At 43.8% G+C, this 24,585-nt stretch overlaps 1 protein-coding gene across 2 annotated transcripts in view; it reads right to left on the reverse strand.

Annotated features, from left to right (window-relative positions):
* Positions 1–24,585, reverse strand: part of LOC311064026 (GTPase IMAP family member 8-like) — a 44,725-nt gene that overhangs the window by 12,121 nt on the left and 8,019 nt on the right. The window contains exons 4-6 of one of the 2 annotated variants that reach the window (XM_084083741.1): positions 20,374–20,452; positions 12,691–12,785; positions 7,836–7,892 (exon numbers count right to left, since the gene is read on the reverse strand). In XM_084083741.1, coding sequence (XP_083939867.1) covers positions 7,836–7,881 — 46 coding nt within the window. In that variant the 5' untranslated portion in view covers positions 7,882–7,892; positions 12,691–12,785; positions 20,374–20,452. Of the gene's footprint in view, positions 1–7,835; positions 7,893–12,690; positions 12,786–20,361; positions 20,453–24,585 lie in introns of both variants that reach the window. The other variant, XM_084083742.1, reaches the window with a different exon arrangement.

Raw genomic sequence — 24,585 nt, forward strand, 5'->3', positions numbered from 1 at the left:
CCATCAAGTCATCTCTAATGACATAAGACTTAGTGACAGACTAACAGAAACCTTTTGGTCACTTCAAACTTCAGGACGGAATGATGACGTTTACTGTTGCCGTTCCTCTCGTGTCCTTCATCCCTATAGATCTAGTTAACCACACTTGTAGAAAATCCTCTCACTCTCTTGTTGGGAGTGGGTTGAGTTGGACCCTGTGGTTCTAATCATTTCAATTAGTGGTGGGCGGAGTCTGGTTTTAGCCTAATTTGGCACACCTGAGGTAGGTCTATATAGGCCCAGGTAGTGTCAGACCAAACATTTGTCACCAGGGGAAGAGGTGCTGCTGGCTAGTGCTCCTATCGATGGCCAAAACGCAAAACCTCCTATCTGAAAAATGTTAATTGTTGGGAAAATGAAAAAGAAAACTACAAAATGTTGTATTTTTTTTGCACAATGCTATTTTTTTATGAAACCCATCACATAATACACCGTTTCTGGATGTCTGGACTATATTACATTATTATATGTTAATTACACTGATTTCATATTGCAAATGCAGATAGGAGGTTTTTCCCCACTTTTCCTGGATAATTCTGCAGATAGGAGCTTTTGCATTCAATGTAAAGTGATTGCTTAACTACATAATGACAAATAGTACTAGCTGCAAATACATACATTTACAGCTGAAAACAGTTGCATCAGTGGTGTGGTCTATTTATTTTTTTTGTTGAGGTATACGATAATCATTCCCTGCACGAAATGCGCGTGGTTGTGGGTATACGCTAGTGTGTTTTCAATGGATGGAATGGTTAGTAGACTGTATACGCCTTCTTCCAAAAAAATCTGCACTGTATACAGCGTAACACGGTAGAACACACCACTGAGTTGCATTGAATGCTTTTTTATTTTATTCAAAAACAAAACAAAGTTTGCAGGGCAATGCTCACAACAAGAATCTAAAAGGAAAGTGCTTACAAATAAAATGTACAAAAAGGACAACAGGAATACAATTAGGTGGACTAGAAAACAACTGGCCCAGGCACCCCTTGACATAATCCCCCCTATACCCTCTACCCCCAACTCCACCACCTGAAATACCCCCCCACTCCCACAACCCCCATTCCCCCCAACCAGCATACTACATACAACTGGATCACCAACCTTGTGTCCAGTGTGGATAGTGGAATAGTATGTAAGATCATTGAATGTCTTAACGAGCCTATAAGCAAGGAGGAAAGACGGATGCCTTGACCCTAGAACCACCAAAGCCAGGGAGGAGATGAGAGCAGCACACAGGGGCTTTGTCGCTGACCAAAAAGGAGAGGGTCTGAGGGAGGAATATAAGCGGAGGAAGGAGGAGCTATACCAAGTGTATGCAACCCGAAAAACAGGAGCTGACCCAAAAGATCAGGGACATTAAAAAGGTGCATGTTAAACAGAAGCATGGCAAGAGCTGGAAGCTCATCAATTACATTTCTGGCAGAAGCTCTTCTCAGACTTCCAAGATCTGGGGAGAAAGCACAGAGGAACGAGTTGAAACATGGTACCAGCAGAAGAAGAGGATGATGATCCGATGCTCTTGTCTTCCATGACCTTCCCATACCAGATCATGGATCATTTTCCATGGATGAGTACCAGAGGGCCAAGGCTACTATCAAGTGAGGCAAGAGGAGGATGGAGTGACAGCAGAGGTTCTGATGTATGTGCCCATAGACGAGGTGGTGTTGGATTTCATCAAGCACACACGTCTAGTGAGCTGCCGAAGCTGTGGAGCAAAATGATCATCGATCCAGTACCAAAGTCAGGCGACCTCACCAAGACGGACACCTCCAAGGCATTAACCTGAGCTCACAAGTCGCCAAGGCGTCTAACAGGATGATCCTCAACCGTCTTAGACCCATCTTAGACCCTGTACTGAGAAACTCGCAGAACGGCTTCCGCCCAGAGCGAACAGCAGACGGGCAGATACTGGTGCTGAGGATACTGGAAGGAGTAGGAGATGAATCTTTCAGTGGTGATCACCTTCATGACTTCCAAAAGGCTTTTGGCACCATCCACCGGGGGAAACTGATGAACATTCTCCGGGCCTACAGAGTTCCTGAGAAGATGGTTCAGATGATGGAGACACGCTACTTGAGGCAGTCCAGGCAGTGCCTCAGTCCAGGACTTGAGGCAGTCCTTCAAATAACCTGGGCCTGGACTGCTTCAATGGAGCAGGACCTGAAGGTCCGGGGGGCACTTGACTGGAATGCCTTGCATGGGATGAGGAGAGTGTGGAAATCAGACATGGGAGAAGACCTCAAGAGGCGGCTGTTCATATAGTTACAGTTGAGTCAGTACTGCTGCATGGGGCTGAGACATGGACCATCACAGCACAACAGGAAAGGGCCTTGGATGGAGTCTACACAATAATGCTATGAATGGCACTAGGAGTCACATGGACGGACCAAATCAGAAATGTGGTCCTCTACGGGAACCTACCATGTGTCACAGACAAAGTCAGAGAGAGAAGGATGAGGCAGGGCACTGCGTCAGGCACCCATATTGTAACTAATGGCAAGCAAACTGACACTATGGGAGCCAACCCAGGGCAAAGCCAGGAAAGACAGGAAGTGCACCCCCTACGTAGATGCACTTCGGCGTAACAGCTTAGCCAACACTGTAGAGCTCAAAACCCTGATGCTAGATAGGAGAGTGTGGAGGGCAGCTTTTCAGGAGTCCCAAATTGGTGTTGGCCAGACCACACTCGCATCGCAAAGACCGTATTCTATATGATCCGGCCTAACTGACTCATGCCCCCCTCAACATAATCCCCCTCCGTACCCTCTACCCCCAACTCCACCACCTGCAATACTCCCCCACTCCCACAAACCCCACCCCCCAACTGCCAGCCCACACCTCTCCACCTCCATAACTCAAAACCCCATTCCACTTCAGGAGTCCCGAGTTGGTGTTGGCTAGACCACACTCTCGCATCGCAAAGACCCTATCCTATATGATCTGGCCTAACTTGCCTATGCCCCCCTCAACAAAATCCCCCCCATACCTTCTACCCCCCAACTCCACCACCTGCAATACTCCCCCACTCCCACAAACCCCATACCCCCCAACTGCCATCCCATACCTCTCAACCCCCATAACTCAAAACCCCATACCCTCGTACCCCCAAATCCCATCCAATCCATTACCCCCACTCCCAGAAGCCCCGGTCCCCATGCCCCCAACCAACACACCACAAGTTCCCCCAAACTCCACCCACCCAAGCCCTCATGCACCCCCCAACCGCCACCCCACACCTCCCACACCCCATAACTCCAAACCCCATCCCACCCCCATACCCTCATACCCCCCAACCGACACAACACAATATTATCACAGGGTTGTTGGCTGCCACGGTGTTCACGTGTGATTTTGATCTGCATTTACGATTGATTTCCGATGGAAATCAATCTACTCTGGACTATCATAACACTGTTTCCGTTTTCACCAAGTGGTGCTCAGACAACCATCTTCAAATCAATGTAAATAAAACAAAGGAACTACTGATCAGCACCCCCTCCCCCCAGCGCCCCACCATCATAAACACCCAAACAGTTGAAACAGTGGACACTTTTAAATACGCCTGTCAGCCATCCGTAAACTTAAAGGACTATATGTTGCCCCACACCTCCTGCTATTGCTATATCAAAGTATCATTCAACCCATCCTTCTGTACTGTTCTACATGTTTCTTCACTATGCTTTCTGTCACAAACCAGGCCAAACTTACACGCATCACAAATACAGCTGCTAAAATCATCGGTCTCCCTACACCCAACCTCACAGAACTGAACAATAGATCCATCACACGCATAGCTAACTCCATAGTTCAAGACACCACCCACCCACTCAACAAATTCATCAATCTCCTACCCTCAGGGCGCAGGTACAGAACACTCACGTTTAACAGGGGCCGCTTTAGGAAAAGCCTGGTCCCTGCAGCTATCGAGGTCCTGAACAAAAGGCCCCGCTGAAAAATCTGTCCTATTGACACCAGTTGTCTTGTTGCTTGTTGTCTGTCTTGTGTGATGTGTAATGGTCTTTTTATGTAATGTACAGTCAGTGAAGACGAATTTCCCCACGGGGACCAATAGATCTAATCTAATCTGATCTTAATTAAAAAAATCACTGTGAAGGAAGCGGTGACTTTGATGAGTTTATTTAATTGGGCTATATATGAACTAGAGAAACAATGTTAAATCCCTGTCAATTTATTCCAAAAATGTGTTTTACTAAACTCTGCCTCCTGGTGGCTGCACACTGCGTGTGCCGTGCTCAAACATACATACATACATACGCACAGACAAAGTCAAATGTAGAGCGGTTGGCACTGCTAAAAATCACAACATGGATGTTCACATCTAAGCAGCAATGACAACCTCTAACCACAAGTTCAAAATGTCCAACGCCAAAACCTCCTATCTATACCTAAAAATGACCTCCTATCTACATAGATGCACATAGGAGGTTTTTACCTAGAAACAGTTAGGCTTACAAATTAATAAATAATGTTTTTTTTTATGCTCATTTTGAGATCAAGACATTCTACAGTACTGTAACAAGTATTACCAATCACATTTTTGATCAACTCACACTCTTGGTGTGATAAAAGTTTCACCACCTGACACTAATCATTAGCAATCAACAAGGCAATGTAATTAACTTGACAGTTACTAACAAATACTTAACTAGTAAGGGTGGAAGACACTTTTTTATTTTGAAAATAATTGATTAGTACAAACTGAAAGACATTTAGATGGTCTACATAACACTGAATTCTAAAGTTTCAGCTCTGTCTGCTGCTCAACTAGTTCTTGTGCAGATAAGAGGTTTTGCGCTTCAACATTTTAGCACTAATTGGCACTGAACAAGATAGGAGGTTTTAGTCAAATGACTTTTCTGACAAAATCAGGGGCGGGACTATCTTGCAGACAGACTGAGCATGTGCAGCATAGCCTATAGTCCTCATCCACAGTGAAATCTGAAAATCATGAAATTTGCACTTAGGAGGTTTTGCGTTTTGGCCATCGCTATGTTTTATGTCCACTTGATGCATTATAAGTAAGTTCTGTTTGTTTCCTGTTTATTAGTACATATATTCCGTTTGATTATTAGTATGTTTTCTCCCTGTTTATTAGTACATATGTTCCTTTTGATTATTTGTTTGCCTGTTTCCTGTTTATTAGTACATAATGTTCCTTTTGTTTATTTGACATTTATGCCTTAGTTTTTATCACTTGTTAAGTTACCTTGCCTAAGTTTATTGTTATGTACTTTGTTTGATTGGTTTCCCCTGTTTGTTCTATTATAGTTTAAAATCATCATCGTCATCACCATATCATCATCAACATTTGTGTACACAGAACTGGCAATAAAACCACGTTCAACTCTCAATCCTGGTCTGGTCCAACTGCTCTTGCCGGCATACTGGTGTCGGGTGTATAATTTAGCCAGGCAGTGAATTCTCCAGCCAAGACATTTTACAACACTGTTAGACCTTGATGAAGGCCTCTCTCTCTCTCTCTCTCTCTCTCTCTCTCTCTCTCTCTCTCTCTCTCTCTCTCTCTCTCTCTCTCTCTCTCTCTCTCTGAAGCAGCAAGTGACTTAGATGTGTTAAAAATAAATCTATCAAAGCTGCTTCTTTTATTTCTCAGGAGCTTGCCCAGTGAAATCCTCAGTGTTAATTGAACTCGGAGTGGATTTAACATTCTATCTGGGGAAAGCATCTGTGTCATTTTAAGATTTATTTGGCTATTCAAAAATAGCAGATCTACAAGCTCATAGTGCTGCACTGAGTGCTGCACTGTGAGCTTGTAGATCTGCTATTTTTGAAAAATCATGGAAATCTTTACAAATGTCTCCTAAATGCTAACAGTTTTCTGAAACACTTATGTTGCTATAATGTGGTTCTCTAACTTTTTTATGTCTATATTATATATATATATATAATAGGTAGTTAGAAGCATTAATCATATATGTGTTAAAACATAAATGTATCAAAGCTGCTTCTTTTATTTCTCAGGAGCTTGCCCTGTGAAATCCTCAGTGTTATTTGAACTCAGAGTGTATTTAACATTCTATCTGGGGAAAGCATCTCTGTAATTTTAAGATTTATTTGGCTATTCAAAAATAGCAGATATAAAGTAGATCTGCTATTGTGGATCTGCTTGTAGATCTGCTATTTTTGAAAAATCATGGAAATTCGTGGTGTTGATGCATCTTTGACCGTCACTGAGGAGTTTGTGGGGCTGGTGCCTATGACAGACACTACAACAGCAGATGACGTGTTCACCTGCCTGGTCGCTGTAGTTATAGCAGTGACTGAGATGTAGTGGAGTAGAAGTAAAAGTTCTGGAAATTGGAAATACTCTAATAAAGTAAAACTACTTCAAATCTTTACTTAGGTACAGTACTTGAGTAAATGTAATTAGTTACTTTACACCACTGTTCTATACATGTAATTATTTAACAACCCACACAAATTACCAGGTATTGTTTAACTTCAAATTGAATTATTCTACTTAAAATGGTTTATAATAATAATTATAATTATTATAATTATTATTATTGTTACAAATTGCATTGTTTGTTTTCTGAGACAAGTTCAGACAACAGATTGAAAAACAATGCTGTATAACTGAATGCGTGAGCGCGCATGTGTGTCCGCAACTGGTTCCTGCCCACCTCAAGTCACAATTTGACCAATCTTGCCCGGACACCAAATTGAGTTTGACACCCCTGGCTTAAAGAGTTGCCTTGCTCACAACAAACTCATGTTTTTTCCACCTGAAGACTGATTCTTAGTCTGCACCACTGAAGGACAAACACTGCTTCTTGGATGTTTCATATATACTGCATATATACTGTATAGCTGTTCCACAAAATAGCTCCTGAACCTCTTCAGATTCCACCTCAGCCCGTAGCACTAGTCCTAGCCTTGATGACCTTGCAGTCTTACAGATGTGCCACTTCAAAACTTCACACGTTACTGTTCTTTCCCTGAAAGTGCCCTGAAAATGCATTTATTTCCTCCCTGTTCTGCCCTTAAAAAGGCACTGTTTTGCCCCTGAAAAGAAGTTGTCACTACACACCCCCGTTTTTCCCTTCAACAGACAACCATATACATGAGAACAAAAGAATGTGTGTTGAAGAAGGTGTCCGACTCATTATGAGGCGAAAGGTGATTTGAAGAGGTCCTTGACCAGTTGCTCAAATTAATTAGCATCATAAAAGCAGTGATCATCAAAATAATTCAGCATTTTAAATGCCCTTCTTTGTCCCTCTTATTGCCCTGGAAATCCCCTGAAAATGTACTGTCTTGGCGATGGCAGGACATTTGAAGTTTTGAAATGGCACATCTGTATGTAAAGGTTAAAATGTTATTCAGATAGCATGTTATGTAGACAGATGCCAGGTTCACATGTAGACCTGGAATCCTATAGTGTGTATAGTTTCAATGTACATATTGTCTTTTTTAATATAATATACTGTTTAGACTGATGATAGGTTCTTGGTGTATATGATTTTAGATGTATTACATCATGTTTACCTGATTTACTGTAAATCACTCTGGATTAAGAGCGTCTGATAAATGCCTAAATTGTACATTGTGTTGTATATTATTAGACCCAGAAAGTGCTTCTTTCCTTGGTGTTAAACATAACTTTACAAAGTAATTTCATCACGTGAGACCAAGTGTCTTCAGCTGTATCAGAATACATTATTCAATAGGCTACACGGTCATTTGTAATATTCCTGTAGTTGTTGCAAAAATATAAAATATTTACAAATAGAACACCAAAACGTTTTACTCACTTAGAATAGGAAAGTCCATGCTGCTGGCCCGTTTCAGACGTTCCATAGCCTGACCCTCTGTTAACCATATAAAAGTAAGACAAATACAGGTCAATCAATATTCAAAATCACGTCCTATGTCATGTGTCTCTTCTCAATACATTCTGAATATTTTAAACCCTTTCAATCTCAGTTAATTTAATGATTTCACAGATGTGTCTGGTTTCCAGGGTACTGTAGCACCAGCTGCTCTTTCTTGACTATGTGTTGTAGTTTGCAGGTTTTGCCATGGAGCTGAAAATAGATATGTTGGTGCCATGGTTTGATTCTTAAAAAAAAGAAAACCTAAACGTCCTTGTTTCCTTTAAAATGTGTTATATATCAAAACAATTTTTGTTATTTATTTCTGTTTTAACTTTGAACAATACCCAACCTCAGTGGTTCTCAAAGTGAGGTCCATAGACCCCCAGGGGTCCTTTAGGGGGTTCCAGGGGGTCCCAGGCAAGATTAGTTAACCCATTAAAACCGGGAAAGCGTCTGTGTCATTTTAGATTTTAGCTATATACAGCAACCTACATTTTGTCAGATTTTAGAACAGTGGTTTAGACAGGGATTCTCAAAAATAGCAGATATACAAAACATTTTCAGATGGGGGTCCGCAGCCAAATATATATCAATTTGGGGGTCCTTGGCACGTAAAGGTTTGAGAACCACTTTAACCCTATACACATAGGCTATTTGAAAATCTAACAAATGTGAACTTTTTCTTAGCACATTCCGTTCAATGTTGGTTAAGCTATGTCACTGATCAATATTAAATATTTCTCAAAGCTCATTGGTTCACAACCACACAATCCCAGATCGCTGTTCTAGGCAAATGAGTCTGTAATGGGCCCCCCACCAAGTCAGCCTCTAGAGGCCTCCCTAGAAATGTGCAATAAGTTTGTTTCCCATTTTATGGACAAAATAGAAGACATCAGGCAGAGGATCCCTCCTGCTCCCACTGACCGCCCTGACTGCCCCCTATTAACAGCCAAATTCCCCCAGTTTGAACACATTTCCATGGAAATTCTAGAAGATACAGTCTCTCACATGAACTCCACCCGCTTGACATCATCCCCACCAGATTCTTTAAAGAGATCCTCCATACCGTAGGTCCAGACACATTAGCCATTATAAATTGTTCTCTGTCCACTGGTTCTTTTCCATCCAAGTTTTAAGATTGCCCTGGTCCAACCACTGCTGAAAAAACCCTCACTGAACCCCCTGATTTTAAATCATTTTAGACCAATTTCTAAACTTCCATTTTGATCAAAACTTTTGGAAAAGATTGTGTCCACTCAACTGCTTGATGTTATGAATTTTAACAGTATCTTTGAGGTTTTTCAGTCTGGTTTTCGCTCATTCCATAGCAGAGAGACGCCTCTTCCCCTCCAGTCCCCCTCACCTGTGGGGTACCGCAGGGATCTAGGCCCCCTCCTGTTCTCTATTTATATGCTCCCCCTTGGCAATATTATCCGCAAACATCATACAGTTTCACTGCTATGCAAAGGACACAATTATACATCCCACTACCCGGTGTTACAGGAAATCTGTCCAGTCTCTTGTCCCGTCTCTCTGATATAAAGTGCTGGATGGCAAATAATTTCCTACAATTAAATGAGTCGAAATTAGAAATTGTCATCTTTGGTCCCCCAAATGCTACACAACATTTTGTCTCAGAGCTTGGTAGTCTATCCCTGAACGTGAAGGAGGTGGCCCGTAACTTGGGTGTGCTTTTTGACTCTGGCCTCTCTTTTATTCCCCAAGTGACACAAACTGTTCAAACATGTTACTTCCAGCAAAGGAATATAGCTAGAGTCAAAAGCTTCCTGTCACCTGCAGATTTAGAAAAGGTAATTCATGCTTTTATTTCCTTTCGTTTAGACTATTGTAACTCCATCTATTCTGGCCTCTGTAAAAAAAAGCAATATCCCGTCTCCAATTGGTACAGAACTCAGCTGCTAGACTTTTAACCAATACCAAGAAACGTGACCTTATCACCCCCATTTTAGCTGCTCTTCACTGGTTGCCTGTTAATTTTAGCATTGATTTTAAGATTTTACTTATGACTTTTAAAGCTGTGAATGGACAGGCCCCCCGTTATATTTCTGACATGCTGGAACCCTACACGCCTGTACGCAGCCTCAGATCCGCAGATAAGGCCCTCCTGGAAACCCCCACACCCCAGCTCATCTCAAAGGGTGGAAGGGCTTTTGCATTCCAGACCCCTAAGCTCTGGAACGCCCTACCTGTTGACCTAAGACGGGCAAAATCAGTGTAATTTACTGCCACTTTTGTTTTATTTGAGTATATCTGTATAACAGACATTAAAAGTGGACTTCTGCACCTGGCTTTTGATGTTAACAGTGTCATACACTCATACTTTGACAAGCCCCCAGCCCCCCAGCTTAAAACCACTTCCACAACACCTTTGATAAAACATCAACACCATGCTGCAATGTAGAAATACTCTGTTACAAGTAAAAGTCTGGAATTCAAAATGTACTTGAGTAAAAGTACAAAAGTATTGGTATCAACATGTACTTAAAAGTATAAAGTACTCATTATAATGTCCCATTTCAAGTTCTTAAAATGAATGAAAATCTTTAGAAAATATCAGATCTACAAGCTCACAATGTGTCACACCGGTGACGCGTTGTGAGCTTGTAGATCGGCTATTTTCAAATAGCCAAAGCTTAAATAGGCCGGAAGTGATTAATGTATGTTTAATTTGTAATAATGAATAATATTTAAAAAAAAATAGAGTTTTCAAATAATTGTAGTGGAGTAAAAGTACAATATTTGCCTCTGAGATGTAGTGGAGTAGAAGTTAAAGCTCTAAAACATTTTAAATACTCCAGTAAAGTAAAATAAATAAAAATACCTCCAAATTGTACATAAATACAGTACTTGAGTAAATGTACTTAGTTACATTACACCACTGGAAATAATAAATACAGGGTGCTTTATGTATGTACACCAGAGAGGATATAATTTATACTCAAATTTAAGATAATAAATAAATAACATTGTTTTTTATAATGTATTGGATACATAATAAACGTATAGTAATAATAATAAATAATACATTTGGATGCATCCTGCTCCGTATACAATACAATGCACTGCTTTTCAGTTCATCATTCAAGTTTGAGACAATAAAAAATATGTGATTATTAGGCGATTAATCGCGCAATTAACTACACAAATCATGCGATTAAAAATGTAATCGCTCGACAGCACACACACGCACATATATATATAGTAGTTCTATATTTCCACCAAATATAGAACTACAATATTACTATTCTGTGGAAGAGAGAGAGAGAGAGAGAGAGAGAGAGAGAGAGAGAGAGAGAGAGAGAGAGATGCAACACCCAAATATAGAACAAACATGGGAAAATTCTCATTCTACTGCTCTGCTACCATAGTGTGGAATGCCCTGACCATTAAAAGATGTGTAACACTGGTTTCTTTCAAAATTGGCCTGAAAAAAACATCTATCAGGAGACCACAAGGGGAGGTAAATGTAATTTTCCCATCTATAGATATATTTTTTTACACATAGTGTTTGTATTTGTTGATGACATGTATTATTTTGGTAATTTTGTATGCTATGTTGATTAAGTGAATGCATAGGACCACAATGGAAACAATGCCCCAGGACTATTTTGTGTTATCCTTTTAGCTTTAATGTTACTGTGCCACGTGCTGATTACATTTCTGACTAATAAAGTATTCAATCAATCAATCAATCAATCAGTCAGAAGGGCCCCATGGGATGTTCTGCTCAGGGCCTCAACAGACTCAACAATTATAGCTGAGCACAAAATGCTAAATATTTAGTTTTTCTTGCCCACGGCCCCTGGGCTGGACCTTATGTATGCTCTATGTCTAGAATGGGTATCTGCAAAACACCTGTGCTACCCGTTACATTATGCATAGGTGTGGTTTGGGCGTTACAATGATAAAACCAATCACCGTAACAGATGCCATTACCTTTAAGAGAAGACCCATAATCCCCAATCCAATCTTACGCACTCCAATCTCCCTGTCTGCAGTGTTGCCTAGTCTGATTTTTATAAGCCACATTGGGCTTGTTTTGCTGAAGTTGCTTGTAAATAATGGCATAATGGTTATGCATTTGGGTTTTGTTTGGTTTTACCCCTTTTTCTCCCCAATGTAGTGGTTATGCTAATTGATCCTCTCCACACACATTTCTGTGTCTTGTCACCATAGACCGTAAAAAATATGGACGAAGGGAACGGTGACGTCATCCATTGGTTTCTACAGACCGTAAATTAAGCTGATTGTTCAGGAACGTGCAATCCGCCATCTTTAATATATACCATTGGGCACGGCGGAACTCAAACGCTATTTTTTGAGACCAGACATGTGACCAGGGAACCGGAAAAAAATCCCCAAAGAATGCTATTGGTTGGGTAGCTTGTCAATCAAGAGCGGGGGCGGGGAATGAATGCTATTGGTTGTGTAGGTTGTCAATCAAATCATCCCACCCCTCCTGGAGCATAGCCTACTTTATCGTCAATTTTAGAATAAATGGGACCATAATTTAGCAAAACGCATATCATGGTGATTGAAAGGAGACTTTAAACTAGCGACTGGAAGCATATAATATTTATGACAATTTTTATTTAGGTATGAAAATCTAGTCTAAAGTTTGTCAAAAAACCCATCCGCTTACAATGAGAGAATATACACCTGCAGGCCACCTACTGGCCATTCATATGAACTGTCTCTCTTCCGTAACGGCCTCATTGTAAATATGTCAGGCTTGCCCCTTGCTTGTCACTGCTGTAACCTACTGACTAACCTGGCAGCTGATCGAGGAGCCCCCACCGGGAGGACGTAGAACCCACAACCTCCGGGGTGGTATCAGGTACTTTACCACTGCTCCTCCTGTTCCTGCTGATGAGACAAATACATTATTAAAACACTGCATAAACATCATAGTTGTGTCACGTTTCATTTCAGCATCAATTCATTCATTAACAGGTTTAACAGACTCCTCTCTGCATCATTGTGCACACAGCCTCTCTACAGTGGAGCTATGCTACCACGGGAAAGGAGGGCAGAACTGGACAAGTAAAGCTGGCTGTCGTTAGTTGAGAGACAGTGTTTCAAAGTGTCCACTAATGACAATAACAACTATAATAACACTCAACAAATAATCTGTGGAAACCCTCCATCCACAGCCTGGGGCGGCCTCCAACCTAAAAGTTAGCTCACCTCTGATCAAAGTTAGACGCCTTCGCATTAAATGCTCGCCTCTGAAATAAACTTAATTTCTTGCCCTACAATTCGTGTATTGTATCTGTTCAAAAATAATAAATACTAATAAATTGAATAATCATTACACTATCTGTGCTTTCATAGTTTCTGAATAAAACAGTGTACTGTATGTGTTTTCTCTTAATACATTGACTGCCTGAAAATAAAACATAGCTTTTTATCCCCTTGCCAGCGTTTATTGCCTACTGGCGGCCCGGGGGCCACATGCGGCCCTCACTTTCACTTAATGGGGCCCTCACCTTCACTTAATGCGGCCCGCAGGTTAATATCAGAATAGTGATGTATTATTGATTTCAGCTGTTATAATTCCAAACATGCAAACATGACCCGCTTTAATTACTTCAGTCTATATTAGTAGCTTAATGACTAGTATTAAAATTATATTGTCTTTTTTATGCCCAATGTATTTGTATTTAAGTTCATAAAGTTAGCATAAGTATAACTAAATGCATTTTAAATGAAATAAAAATGTTATTTTTCAGGATTCCAATTAAACAAAAGCACAACAAAATATATAATTCTGTCAGGACTCTTGAAAACCAGGTAAGGACCCACTATGCAGAATAACAGGACTCAGGAAACGAGGAATAAACTTAATGGTACTTTACTGAAGAACTTAGGTTCACCTTACAACAAGGGAAGTGTCATCCGGACACATAAAGCAAACTGATAATACAGCAACCAAACAGTCAAACACAGGGTCTATATATAGACTAAGCACTGAATGGGGAATGGGAACAGGTGAGGAGAATACACAGGTGAAACCAAGTAGTCATCAGGGCACTGGGCGAATGGGTGTGTTGGCACAGACTATGCAGAGGCAGCGGATGTGACAGGACCCCCCTCCTACGGACGGCTCCTGACGTCCCCTTAGGCGACTCCGGATGCTGACGGTGGAAGTCAGCAATCAGGGAGGGGTTGAAGATGTTCCAACTAGGAACCCAGTAGCGCTCCTCGGGTCCATACCCCTCCCAGTCAACGAGCTATTGACGGCCCCTGCCCCAGCGACGCACCTTCAACAGGCGGCGGACGGTGTAGGTGGCATGACCATCGAGAAGGCGAGGAGGAGGGGGGCGCTTTTGTGGGAGGCACCAGAGGGGAGGAGGAAACTGGCTTGAGTTGAGAGACATGGAACGTAGGGTGCACCCGAAGGGTCTTGGGGAGTTTGAGGCGAACGGCTACAGGGTTGATGATGCGTGTGATCTTGAAAGGGTAGCGTGGGGACAATTTTCGGGACTCCACTCCCCCGCTCGCAGGGGCAAATCCCGGGTAGAAAGCCAAACCTCCTGTCCGAGTTGGTAGCGAGGAGCAGGCTGCCTGTGCCGGTCAGCTTGTCTCTGGTTCCTTGCAGCTGTCCGCAAGAGAGAGGACCGGGCTCTCCTCCAGGTGCGACGGCAACGACGGACAAAGTCTTGAACTGACGGGACCTCAACCTCTCTCTTCTGCTCCGGAAACAGTGGGGGTTGATAGCCCAGAGCACACTCGAATGGGGACAGACCAGTAGAGGAGCAAGGAAGGGAGTTGTGGGAGTACTCCACCCAGGCGAGTTGACCGCACCAAGAGGAGGGATTATCCGAGTGCGACCTCTAGGTCTTGATTCACACGCTCCGTCTGGCCATTTGACTGGGGATGAAAACCTGACGAGAGGCTGGCAGAAGCTCCCAAGAGAGAACAGAAGGCCCTCCAGAACCTAGAGGAGAACTGGGGTCCCCGGTCGGAAACCACATCCAGGGGTAACCCGTGCAACCTGAAGACATGGTCGATCATGAGCTGGGCCGTTTCCTTGGCAGAGGGGAGCTTAGACACAGGGACAAAGTGAGCCATCTTCGAGAAACGGTCCACGATGGTGAGGATAACCGTCTTGCCCTCAGAAGGGGGAAGCCCAGAGACAAAGTCAATAGAGATATGGGACCAGGGGCGACGTGGCACCGGCAGGGGTTGGAGTAACCCAGAGGGTATGAGGTTGGGGGTCTCGTTGCAAGCACAGACAGCACAAGCCAGGACAAAGGAGTGAGTGTCGGCCACCATGGACGGCCACCAGAAGCGTTGCCGGAGGAGAGCCAGGGTGCGTCAAACGCCAGGGTGGCAAGCGAGGTTGGAAGAATGGGACCACTGGAGTACCTCGGAACGAGCGGCCACAGGGACGAACAGGCAGGATGGCGGGCCACCACCCGGGTCAGGGTCCTGCTGAAGCGCTTGCCGAACGATGGTCTCTATCTCCCAGGTAACAGGCGCTATAACCAGAGCACTCGGAATAATGGATCCGGGTCCTTCTCAGAAGGGTCAAACTGGCGGGAGAGTGAGTCAGGCTTCAGGTTCTTGGAACCCGGGCGATAGGAAAGGGTGAAGCAGAAACGGTCAAAAAACAGAGCCCACCGGGCCTGTCTGGAATTGAGTCTCTTGGCCGACTGAATATAAGCTAAATTCTTGTGGTCAGTCCAGATCACAAAAGGATGTTCCGCTCCCTCCAACCAGCGCTGCCATTCCTCTAGCGCCTCCTTGACCGCCAGCAGCTCCCGGTTCCCGTTGTCATAGTTGCGTTCTGCCAAATCCAGCTTCTTAGAGAAAAAGGCACAGGGATGGAACCTCTTCTCCTTGGCAGGACATTGCGAGAGCACTGCGCCAATCCCCACATCCGAGGCGTCGACCTCTACTACAAAGGGCAAAGAAGGATCCGGGTGGGTCAGAATGGGGGCAGAAGAGAAACGCCGCTTCAGCCCACTGAAGGCCCATTCCGCCTCGGGGGTCCAACGGAAGTGGGTAGCAGGCCCGGCAGTGAGGGCGTGGAGAGGCGCTGTCACCTTGCTGTAGTCCCGGATAAAACATCTGTATAAGTTAGCAAAGCCCAAGAATCTTTGTAATTGTTTCGGGGTGGTGGGTTGGGGCCAGTCAACCACTGCCTTGACTTTAGCCGGGCTAAAGTCAAGGCAAAAACCCAGCTCCTGCTGGGGACGTGGACGGCCTGATGAACCCTGCTGTGAGGGCCTTGTCAATGTAGCTCTCCATGGCCGCCACCTCAGGACCCGAGAGAGTAGAGCCTCCCACGAGGTGGAAACGACCCTGGAAGCAAGTCAATACCACAGTCATAGGGCCTATGTGGGGGCAGTGTGGACGCCACACGTTGTTTGGAGAAGTCCAGGTTGAGGTCAGAATACTCGGGAGGGACCCTAGAACATTCGGGGGGTTCGGGGCCCCCAGACGAAGGACCAGGCCCTGGAGACTGAGGCGCACTAGGTGCAGAGCGTAGACACTGGGAATGACAGGAACGGCCCCACTCCAATATGGTCCCGGACGGCCAGTCGATGTGGGGGTTGTGGTGCACCAGCCAAGGATGCCCCAGAATGAGCGGCAGCTCCGGGGAGTCAATACGGTGAAGTTGAATACCCTCACAGCGGTTCCCAGACAAACGTAGGCTCAGAGGTTCAGTGAGATGCTGAACCACGCCTCTTCCCAGAGGACGTCCATCCAGTGCAGTGCCACGTTGGGGGTGATGTAACTTAAAATAAGGTGTCTCGTGACAGAGAGCAAAAGAACTGTCCAAAAAACACCCTGCTGCCCCCGAGTCAATGAGCACAGTGACCGAGTGCTTTTGGCCCCCCCAGGACAAAACAGCAGGCATTTTAAAGCAAGAAGAAGATGGGGAGGATGAAACGATATGGCTCACCAGTAATTCCCCATTTACTGTTGAGCCGCCCCATTTCCCTCTCTCTCTGGGCATGAAATACGGAAATGGCCTGGCTTACCGCAATACATGCACAACCTCTCAGCTATCCTTCTCTACCTCTCCCTGGTAGATATCTTGGTGCGTCCCAGTTGCATAGGCTCCTCGGTAGACAGGGAATCGGCAGCTGTTGATGACGTCGGGACCATTCGGGAGGAGTCGGGAACACTCGGCCCCACTCGGAAACGTTCGGCTGAGCCCTGCGCTCTGCTCCACTGCCTCTGTCTCCTGCGCTCACGGAAGCGATTATCCATTTGAATGGCCATGGTAACAAGGGAATCCAACCCCTCACTAAACTCACGGCAAACCAGCTCATCCTGGACCTCATCCGAGAGCCTGTGAAGAAAAGTAGGAATTAACGCCGCCTCCATCCACTCACTCTCCGCGGCCAAGACGCGGAACTCGATCGCATAGTCAGCGGCACTGTTGCGTCCTTGTCGGAGATGCAGCAGACGAGTCGCCGCGTCTCTCCCCCTCACTGGGTGATCGAAAATCCTTTTCATTGAGGAGATGACATGTCGTAGTCGGCACACAAGGGGGATTGTTTCTCCAGCAGCGCATTAGACTAGACGAGCGCTCAGCCAGATAACAAAGTCATAATATATGCCACCATGGCACCATCAGTGGTGAAGACAGATGGCTGGGGGGTGAAAATCAAAGTGCACTGTTATATGCAAGGGAAGTGTCATTAGGACACATAAAGCAAACTGATAATACAGCAACCAAACAGTCAAACACAGGGTCTATATATAGACTAAGCACTGAATGGGGAATGGGAACAGGTGAGGAGAATACACAGGTGAAACCAAGTAGTCATCAGGGCACTGGGCGAATGGGTGTGTTGGCACAGACTATGCAGAGGATGTGACAAATTCCAATTAATCTAAATCTACAAGCTCAAAGCGCGTCGCACTGCGACGCGCTTTGACCTTGTAGATCTGCTACTTTTGCTACTTTTGTGTGACAAAGAATGGCTCGACAGTATATGCAATGTGGCCCTCAGGAGTGAATGTGGACATATAGTCTCTCCATCATCAAAGTTGCATCACCCCTGCCTTAAATAGACGATCTTTGAAAAGCACATATTTGTCACTCAGTAAATGTTGTTTACGCACCAATTGATTTATGTAATGCTTACTTGAGTCACCACATGTACGTGTACTTCGAGGCCACACTCACACAATCACGTGCAGCATGCGTCCCCTCCCCCTTCGCCTAATGGCTGTACATGGGGCCGACCATAGATATAGTAACCTATTGGCCTCTGCAGTTTGTTGGAGCAACTCGTATCGCGGCCGCCATTTTCACGTAGGAAAAGCGCTCACAGCGCGTTGACTACTGGCCAATCACAGTGCGTCTTTTCTAAGACCTGTCAGAATCTAGTTGTCCCGCCCCCACCTGCCTCTGATTGGCCTACCGAACGCCCCCTTCTGTGACACACGCGGACGCTTCAGGGAAGCTTTCCTACGTTACAATGGCCCCCGTGATACCAATGCCTCAGAGCCGAAGGAGGCGTCTACCTTTATATGTCTATGGGGCCGACTACTGCTTTAGCGTGATTGTGTGAGTGTGGCTTCAGGAAGTAAATTCCTGTCCCAGCTGTTGGTGCGCAAAAGCGTTTCCCTTCGTCTGCAGCATGCACGGCACAGGGGTGCACCAGTTATGTGCACCCCTGGTCATAAATCCTGACAGGTGCCTTCACATTAAACTAAAGTGACACTGCATTCAATACAAAATCCTGGCATGCCCTTCACTAATCACTCATCATGTTGGTCTACATATCTTTTTTGTCTCTCAAGTTTCCTTGCTCTGGTGTTCCATTGGCATTTTATCCTTGACGTTTCCATGAGAAGCATTTAACATGTAATTATTACTGGTAGAGGTGTAGCTGGTAGAACGTTTTTTGATAGCCTTCTGCCCTCGAGTAACCCTGTCCTTTGAAAAGCCAGCACTCGCTATAATAGCCATATGATATATAATACCTTTTGCGATGGAACCACTGTCTGTACTGATGAGACTTCTTTAATGTCTCTCATTTTTATCTCCTTTTTTTTCTTTTCTTTGTGTTACTCACTTTTTATCTCATTGTTGTCTAAGTCATGTGTATCTGTAGTAAAAGCAGGTTCATTGTCAATGTCAGTGATAGTCAAGAATGTTATATCCATGTATCTTGATTTCAGCTTTTGTACAGTATGTGACTCTGTTGTTGACTCAATTTATTTTGTGCCTATAATGGCATGCACTAAAATTGGGATGTCAGGTTTATAGAGATTGGCTTGTCAAAGGACAGAGGACAGGAGGATATCAAGTTCCACCAGCGATGCTATTTTTTTGTTCCGCATGGTACCTTCAATAATTGTGTTTTCCATTCAGGTGAACAGGTTTCTATGTTGATGAGAAAATCTACTCTAAGTTATGCGCCACATACCAGTACATGATGAGTGATTCATGAGGGACATGACAGGGCTTTTATTGAATGCAGTGTCACAATAGCCGTATGCGAAGGCACCTAACTTTGATCAGAGGTGAGCACTCTGGTTACACTTTCTGTGGTTAAAGCATTTGGAACAGACCGACTTCAACTTGAATACACGTGGAAATCAACAAACTCCTGGCAAACATCCAACACATTTCTAGAACACTATCTAGGGGACCCATAGTGTAAACAAGTCTATGACAATACTGCATGTTGTTTATCCTTAATTGTCTTTTTGACCTTGTTGGTTGCAATGAAATCAATGAAATCAAATCACCACTGAGATTACAAAAGAGTCTGCTTCCCACACCCTGAAGCTGAAGACTTGTGAGCTGGCATTTAAATAAAACTGTTCTGATTTGTATAAATATTTGTGTATTTGTAAATGTATCATTTGTAAATCTGCAACCTTGCGTGTGAAGTGTTGATAGTGCATTTGTTAGAAACTAAACTACAACTGTTTTCAATGTCAAGTTCATTTATCCATTGTTTCTTTTTGGTGGTTAAGTGTCTCAGTAGTTAATGCAGACATACCATTGTTTTAAAATGTGCAGCACATTGGAATAGACCCTATACACATTAGGAGTCCATTAGCATACATTTAGGGCTAGGCCAATGTGTTTTTGGTAAAATGATTATTTTGCATGTCCGTGGCAAAAAGGAAATATTGATGAAAATGTCCATAACAAGCTGCCATGGTGATGACCCCTGGGTCTTATACCCAGTTGTTGTTGTTGTTTTTTTTACCCCCTTTTCTCCCCATTTTAATCGTTATGCTAACTGATTTCTCTCCACCAGGGACGTGCTGGCCACTGGGAAATTCGGGAAAATTCCAGAACGGCCGCGTCATTTACGGGCCGCCAGACGGCCGGTGGGCCACCCAAGACAACTGCAGCATGTTTTTTTTTTTATTATTGAAAAATTTCGGAAAATCCCAGAGCTGAATTTTGGTCCCAGCACGCCCCTGCTCTCCACACACATCTCTGTGTTGTAACCTACTGACTCACCTGCCAGCTGAGGAGCCCCCACCGGGAGGACGTAAAACACACAACCTCCGGGGATGTACCACTGCTCCTCCTGTTCCTGCTGATGAGACAAATACATTATGAATATATTGCATACTGCACATCATAGTTGTGTACGTCACGTTTCATTTCAGCATTAATTCACTCATTAACACTCGCGTGACTAGCCGGTCAATCTGGACGATTTTAAGAATTTAAAGTGGATTATCTTCTCTCATGAAGCTCCGAGGAAATTCCCCTTTCATGACTTTTCCTAAATATTTGATTCAAATCATCTTTGTTTGTTTTTTTCTTCTGAAACGTATTATAAATATGAAATCGGCCCCATATATACCATCCCAGTCGTTATTTCGGCTAATTTGACCGCACTCACCCTCTCTCCCCCAGGGAAGAGCAGTTGACACCTCGAGACCCCCCGCAGACCGCGCAGCCAGCGCTCTGTCTACAGTCAGCGCTCTGTCTATGTTGCCATGTCTGCTTATTATAAGCGACTTATTATAAGCGACCCCCCCCCCCCCCCCCCCCCCCCCCCACGGGCAACCCCCACCGCGGAACCCCCGGGTCCCGTCGCAAACACACACGCACACACACACACACACACACACACACACACACACACACACACACACACACACACACACACACACACACACACACACACACAGAGAGAGATCTGTAAGAATGTTGTGTGTGTGTATATATATATATATATATATTCTGTTATTCCTTATACTTTATTTATAATTATACAACAGTGTTATTACAGCTTGTACAACTATTATTTCAACTTAACAACAATATAATTAATAATTATGTGCAAGCAGATATGCAGTTAAAGGGTGCATGTTCAACAGTGGAGAATGCATGGGCGTCCTTAACAAATAAACACTCTCCACTTGTTTAGAAGCAGATCGCCCACCACAGACCGTTCGTTGCGATGGGGGGCGACCGTGTTTAGGGGCGAGACAATTAGGCGCAGATTGCTCACTCCAGACCGTTCGGTGCGATCCGGGGCGACCGTGTTTAGGGGCGAGATTGTGAAACGGCCGCATCGTTTGCTTGTACAGAATTTCGGAGACTCGACACGGTTCAATGGCTAGATGATGAACTTTTGTGTGTCTGCCTGGTGATGAGATTTACTTAAACGCGACGTGCTACCAAGGATTGCAGTGTGTTTCATGCACACACACACACACACACACACACACACACACACACACACACACACACACACACACACACACACACACACAGCACGGAGCCTGTTCTGCCCTCTCTCTCCCCCCTCTCTCAGTTGGTGTGCTGCGGTGAACGGAACGCAGTGAATGGAATCATGTGTCTCGGTGTTGCCATGTTCGCTTATTGTAAGCGGTTTAGGGCCAATATTGGTGGTAGTGTGTTTTGGCGTTGTTTGTGAAAGTGCAGGTGGGTGTGGGTACGCGTTCTGAGCTTGTAGATCGGCTGTTTTCCAAGAGGCAATGTATATGTGTGAAGGCGCTTTGTTTGGCCTTCTTTTCATAGACCTTGTTGCTTGTAGGGCTTGCTTCGCTTGGCGTTGTTTTCATAGACCTTGCTGCTTGTTTCACGCGCGAAACCTGGCAACTTTATCTCCTATTGTTTGACACATAAACGCTAATAAGAAGCTGAGATTTGATGAAATTGAAAAACGGGCTTCACAGTTAAGTTCAGCTGGTAATGGTCAATGGCTGTGTGCAAAATCAGAGCAATTGCTCCAGCCACTGAGGAGAACCGGGTAGCTTCACCACTACAGACAGACAGAGGTTACTCAAATTATAGGAGGATTATAATTATATATATATAATTACATTATAATGGTAATCATTTTCTACTCCACTACATCTCAGAGGCAAATCTTGTACTTTTACTTCACTACAATTATTTGAAAACTTTAGTTACTAGTTACTTTGCAGATATACATATATTTTCGTACTTTAGATTAGAGCTTCATGCATGTCCTTTTGTAAATGTTTTTTTTATTAGGTAAATATTTATAGAAAGGTCTAACCAGGGACTGGGGTTGCAAATTAGCCTCGGCTATAAACCCATACAATGCAATGGTTTCATGTTTTTATAACTTGACTCATTGTTTTTGTATTGTCCTTGTGAAATAAACATAAATAATAATAATAAAAAGGACTGAAACGTTTTCTTTTTTAAAAAGTAAAAATGCGATCCCCACATTCACAACTCATGATGTTATAGGAAACAGACAGAAATACACACGACTGCTTCATGCCTCACTGTTTTCTCAGGGGACAACGCATGCAGTAACATTTTCATAGACTGCTTATTTCTCTCGCGGCGGAAAAATATCAGATCTACAAGCATACAGCTTGTCACGCAGCAACTGTTTTATGCTTGTAGTTCAGATATTTTGCGCAGGATTGTGCACATATGTGTGAAGCATAGCGATGTGTTCGCTACAGATCGTGCTGTTTTATAATGCTGCGCCAACAGATCTGATCTACAAGCAGAGGGCGTGTCAGGCAGCGACTGTTTTTTGTTTGCAGATCAGATATTTAGCGCAGGAGTAGAGCAGGAATGAGCACATTTGTGGAACATACCGATGTGTTCACTTGTTGCACTGACATGGGGAGGAGAGGAGACGCTTTTGTCAGCAACGTGGACAGCTGATAGAAGCAGACGCTCTACACTCAGGCAATAATGTGAATATTATTATTATGAATAATAATAATATTGGTTTGTCAAGAGAGATCCATGTGTTTTGGACAATAGAGATAGTCACGTAATTAGACAGTGGCTTCAGCGGTTCATATCCATGTTTCCCTCAAGAGTTTAATGTACTGCTACAGATCGCGCTGTTTTATACGCTTTTTTGTATAAAGATTTTACATACAGAATCTGCAGTTACCATTACAAGTTAGCCTATTTTATTATGTTTCTGCCTGCCTACAACAACATATGTGAGCTCGCTGACTGAGCAGAGTGCAATTGAAATGTTAATAGCTATTTAAAAGACAATGGAACCCCCACTGTGTGGGGGAGAAGGTGTCAGCTCGTCTGGAGCACGGAGGGGACACAGTGACCAATAGAATAGCTGGAAAAAACGGTCTTTTTGATCCCCAAATCAGGCAGTGTATGGGATGGTGAAACCCCAGTCATGTAAGTGTGAACAGGCAGAGGTCATCAACATGTCCGTACACGGACAAATGTGTCTGTGGCACATCTTTTATTTAGAAAAAAAAATCTAAATATAGCCTATATATTTTCTTCATTATAACGTAAACAAATATTAAAATGTGTTTGAATAGGCTAACTTTGGTGACTCGTAAAGTAACATGCTCATTAACACTCTCATGACTGGGGTTTCACCATCCCATACGCTGCCTGACTTTCAGGTCAAAAAGGCAGTTTTTTCCAGCTGTTCTATTGGTCACTGTCTCCCCTCTGTGCTCCAGACGAGCTGACACCTTCTCCCCCACACAGTGGGGGTTCCATTGTCTTTTAAATAGCTATTAACATTTCAATTGCACTCTGCTCAGTCAGCGAGCTCACATATGTTGTTGTAGGCAGGCAGAAACATAATAAAATAGGCTAACTTGTAATGGTAACTGCAGATTCTGTATGTAAAATCTTTATAAAAAAAGCGTATAAAACAGCGCGATCTGTAACGTTACATTAAACTCTTGAGGGAAACATGGATATGAACCACTGAAGCCACTGTCTAATTACGTGACTATATCCATTGTCCAAAACACATGGATCTCTCTTGACAAACCATATATTATTATTAATCATAATAATAATATTCACATTATTGTCTGGAGGAGACGCGTAAAGCGTCTCCTTCTATGAGCTGTCCACGTTGCTGACAAAAGCGTCTCCTCTCCTCCCCATGTCAGCGCAACAAGTGAACACATCGGTATGTTCCACAAATGTGCTCATTCCTGCTCTACTCCTGCGCTAAATATCTGATCTGCAAACAGAAAACAGTCGCTGCCTGACGTGCCCTCTGCTTGTAGATCAGATCTGTTGGCGCAGCATTAGTTACATGCAGGCAGCGTTGCCAAACGGGTTTGCGAGAGAAATAAGCAGCCAGGTCTATGAGAATTGTACTGCATGCGGTGTGTTTTTCTGAGTGTGTGTGAGAGAGAGCGAGAGCGAGAGCGAGCGAGAGCGAGAGCGACAGCGAGAGCGAGAGAGAGAGAGATA

This window comes from Gymnoscopelus microlampas, assembly GCF_963454915.1.
Source record: "Gymnoscopelus microlampas genome assembly, chromosome: 17".
Classification (NCBI taxonomy): domain Eukaryota; kingdom Metazoa; phylum Chordata; class Actinopteri; order Myctophiformes; family Myctophidae; genus Gymnoscopelus; species Gymnoscopelus microlampas.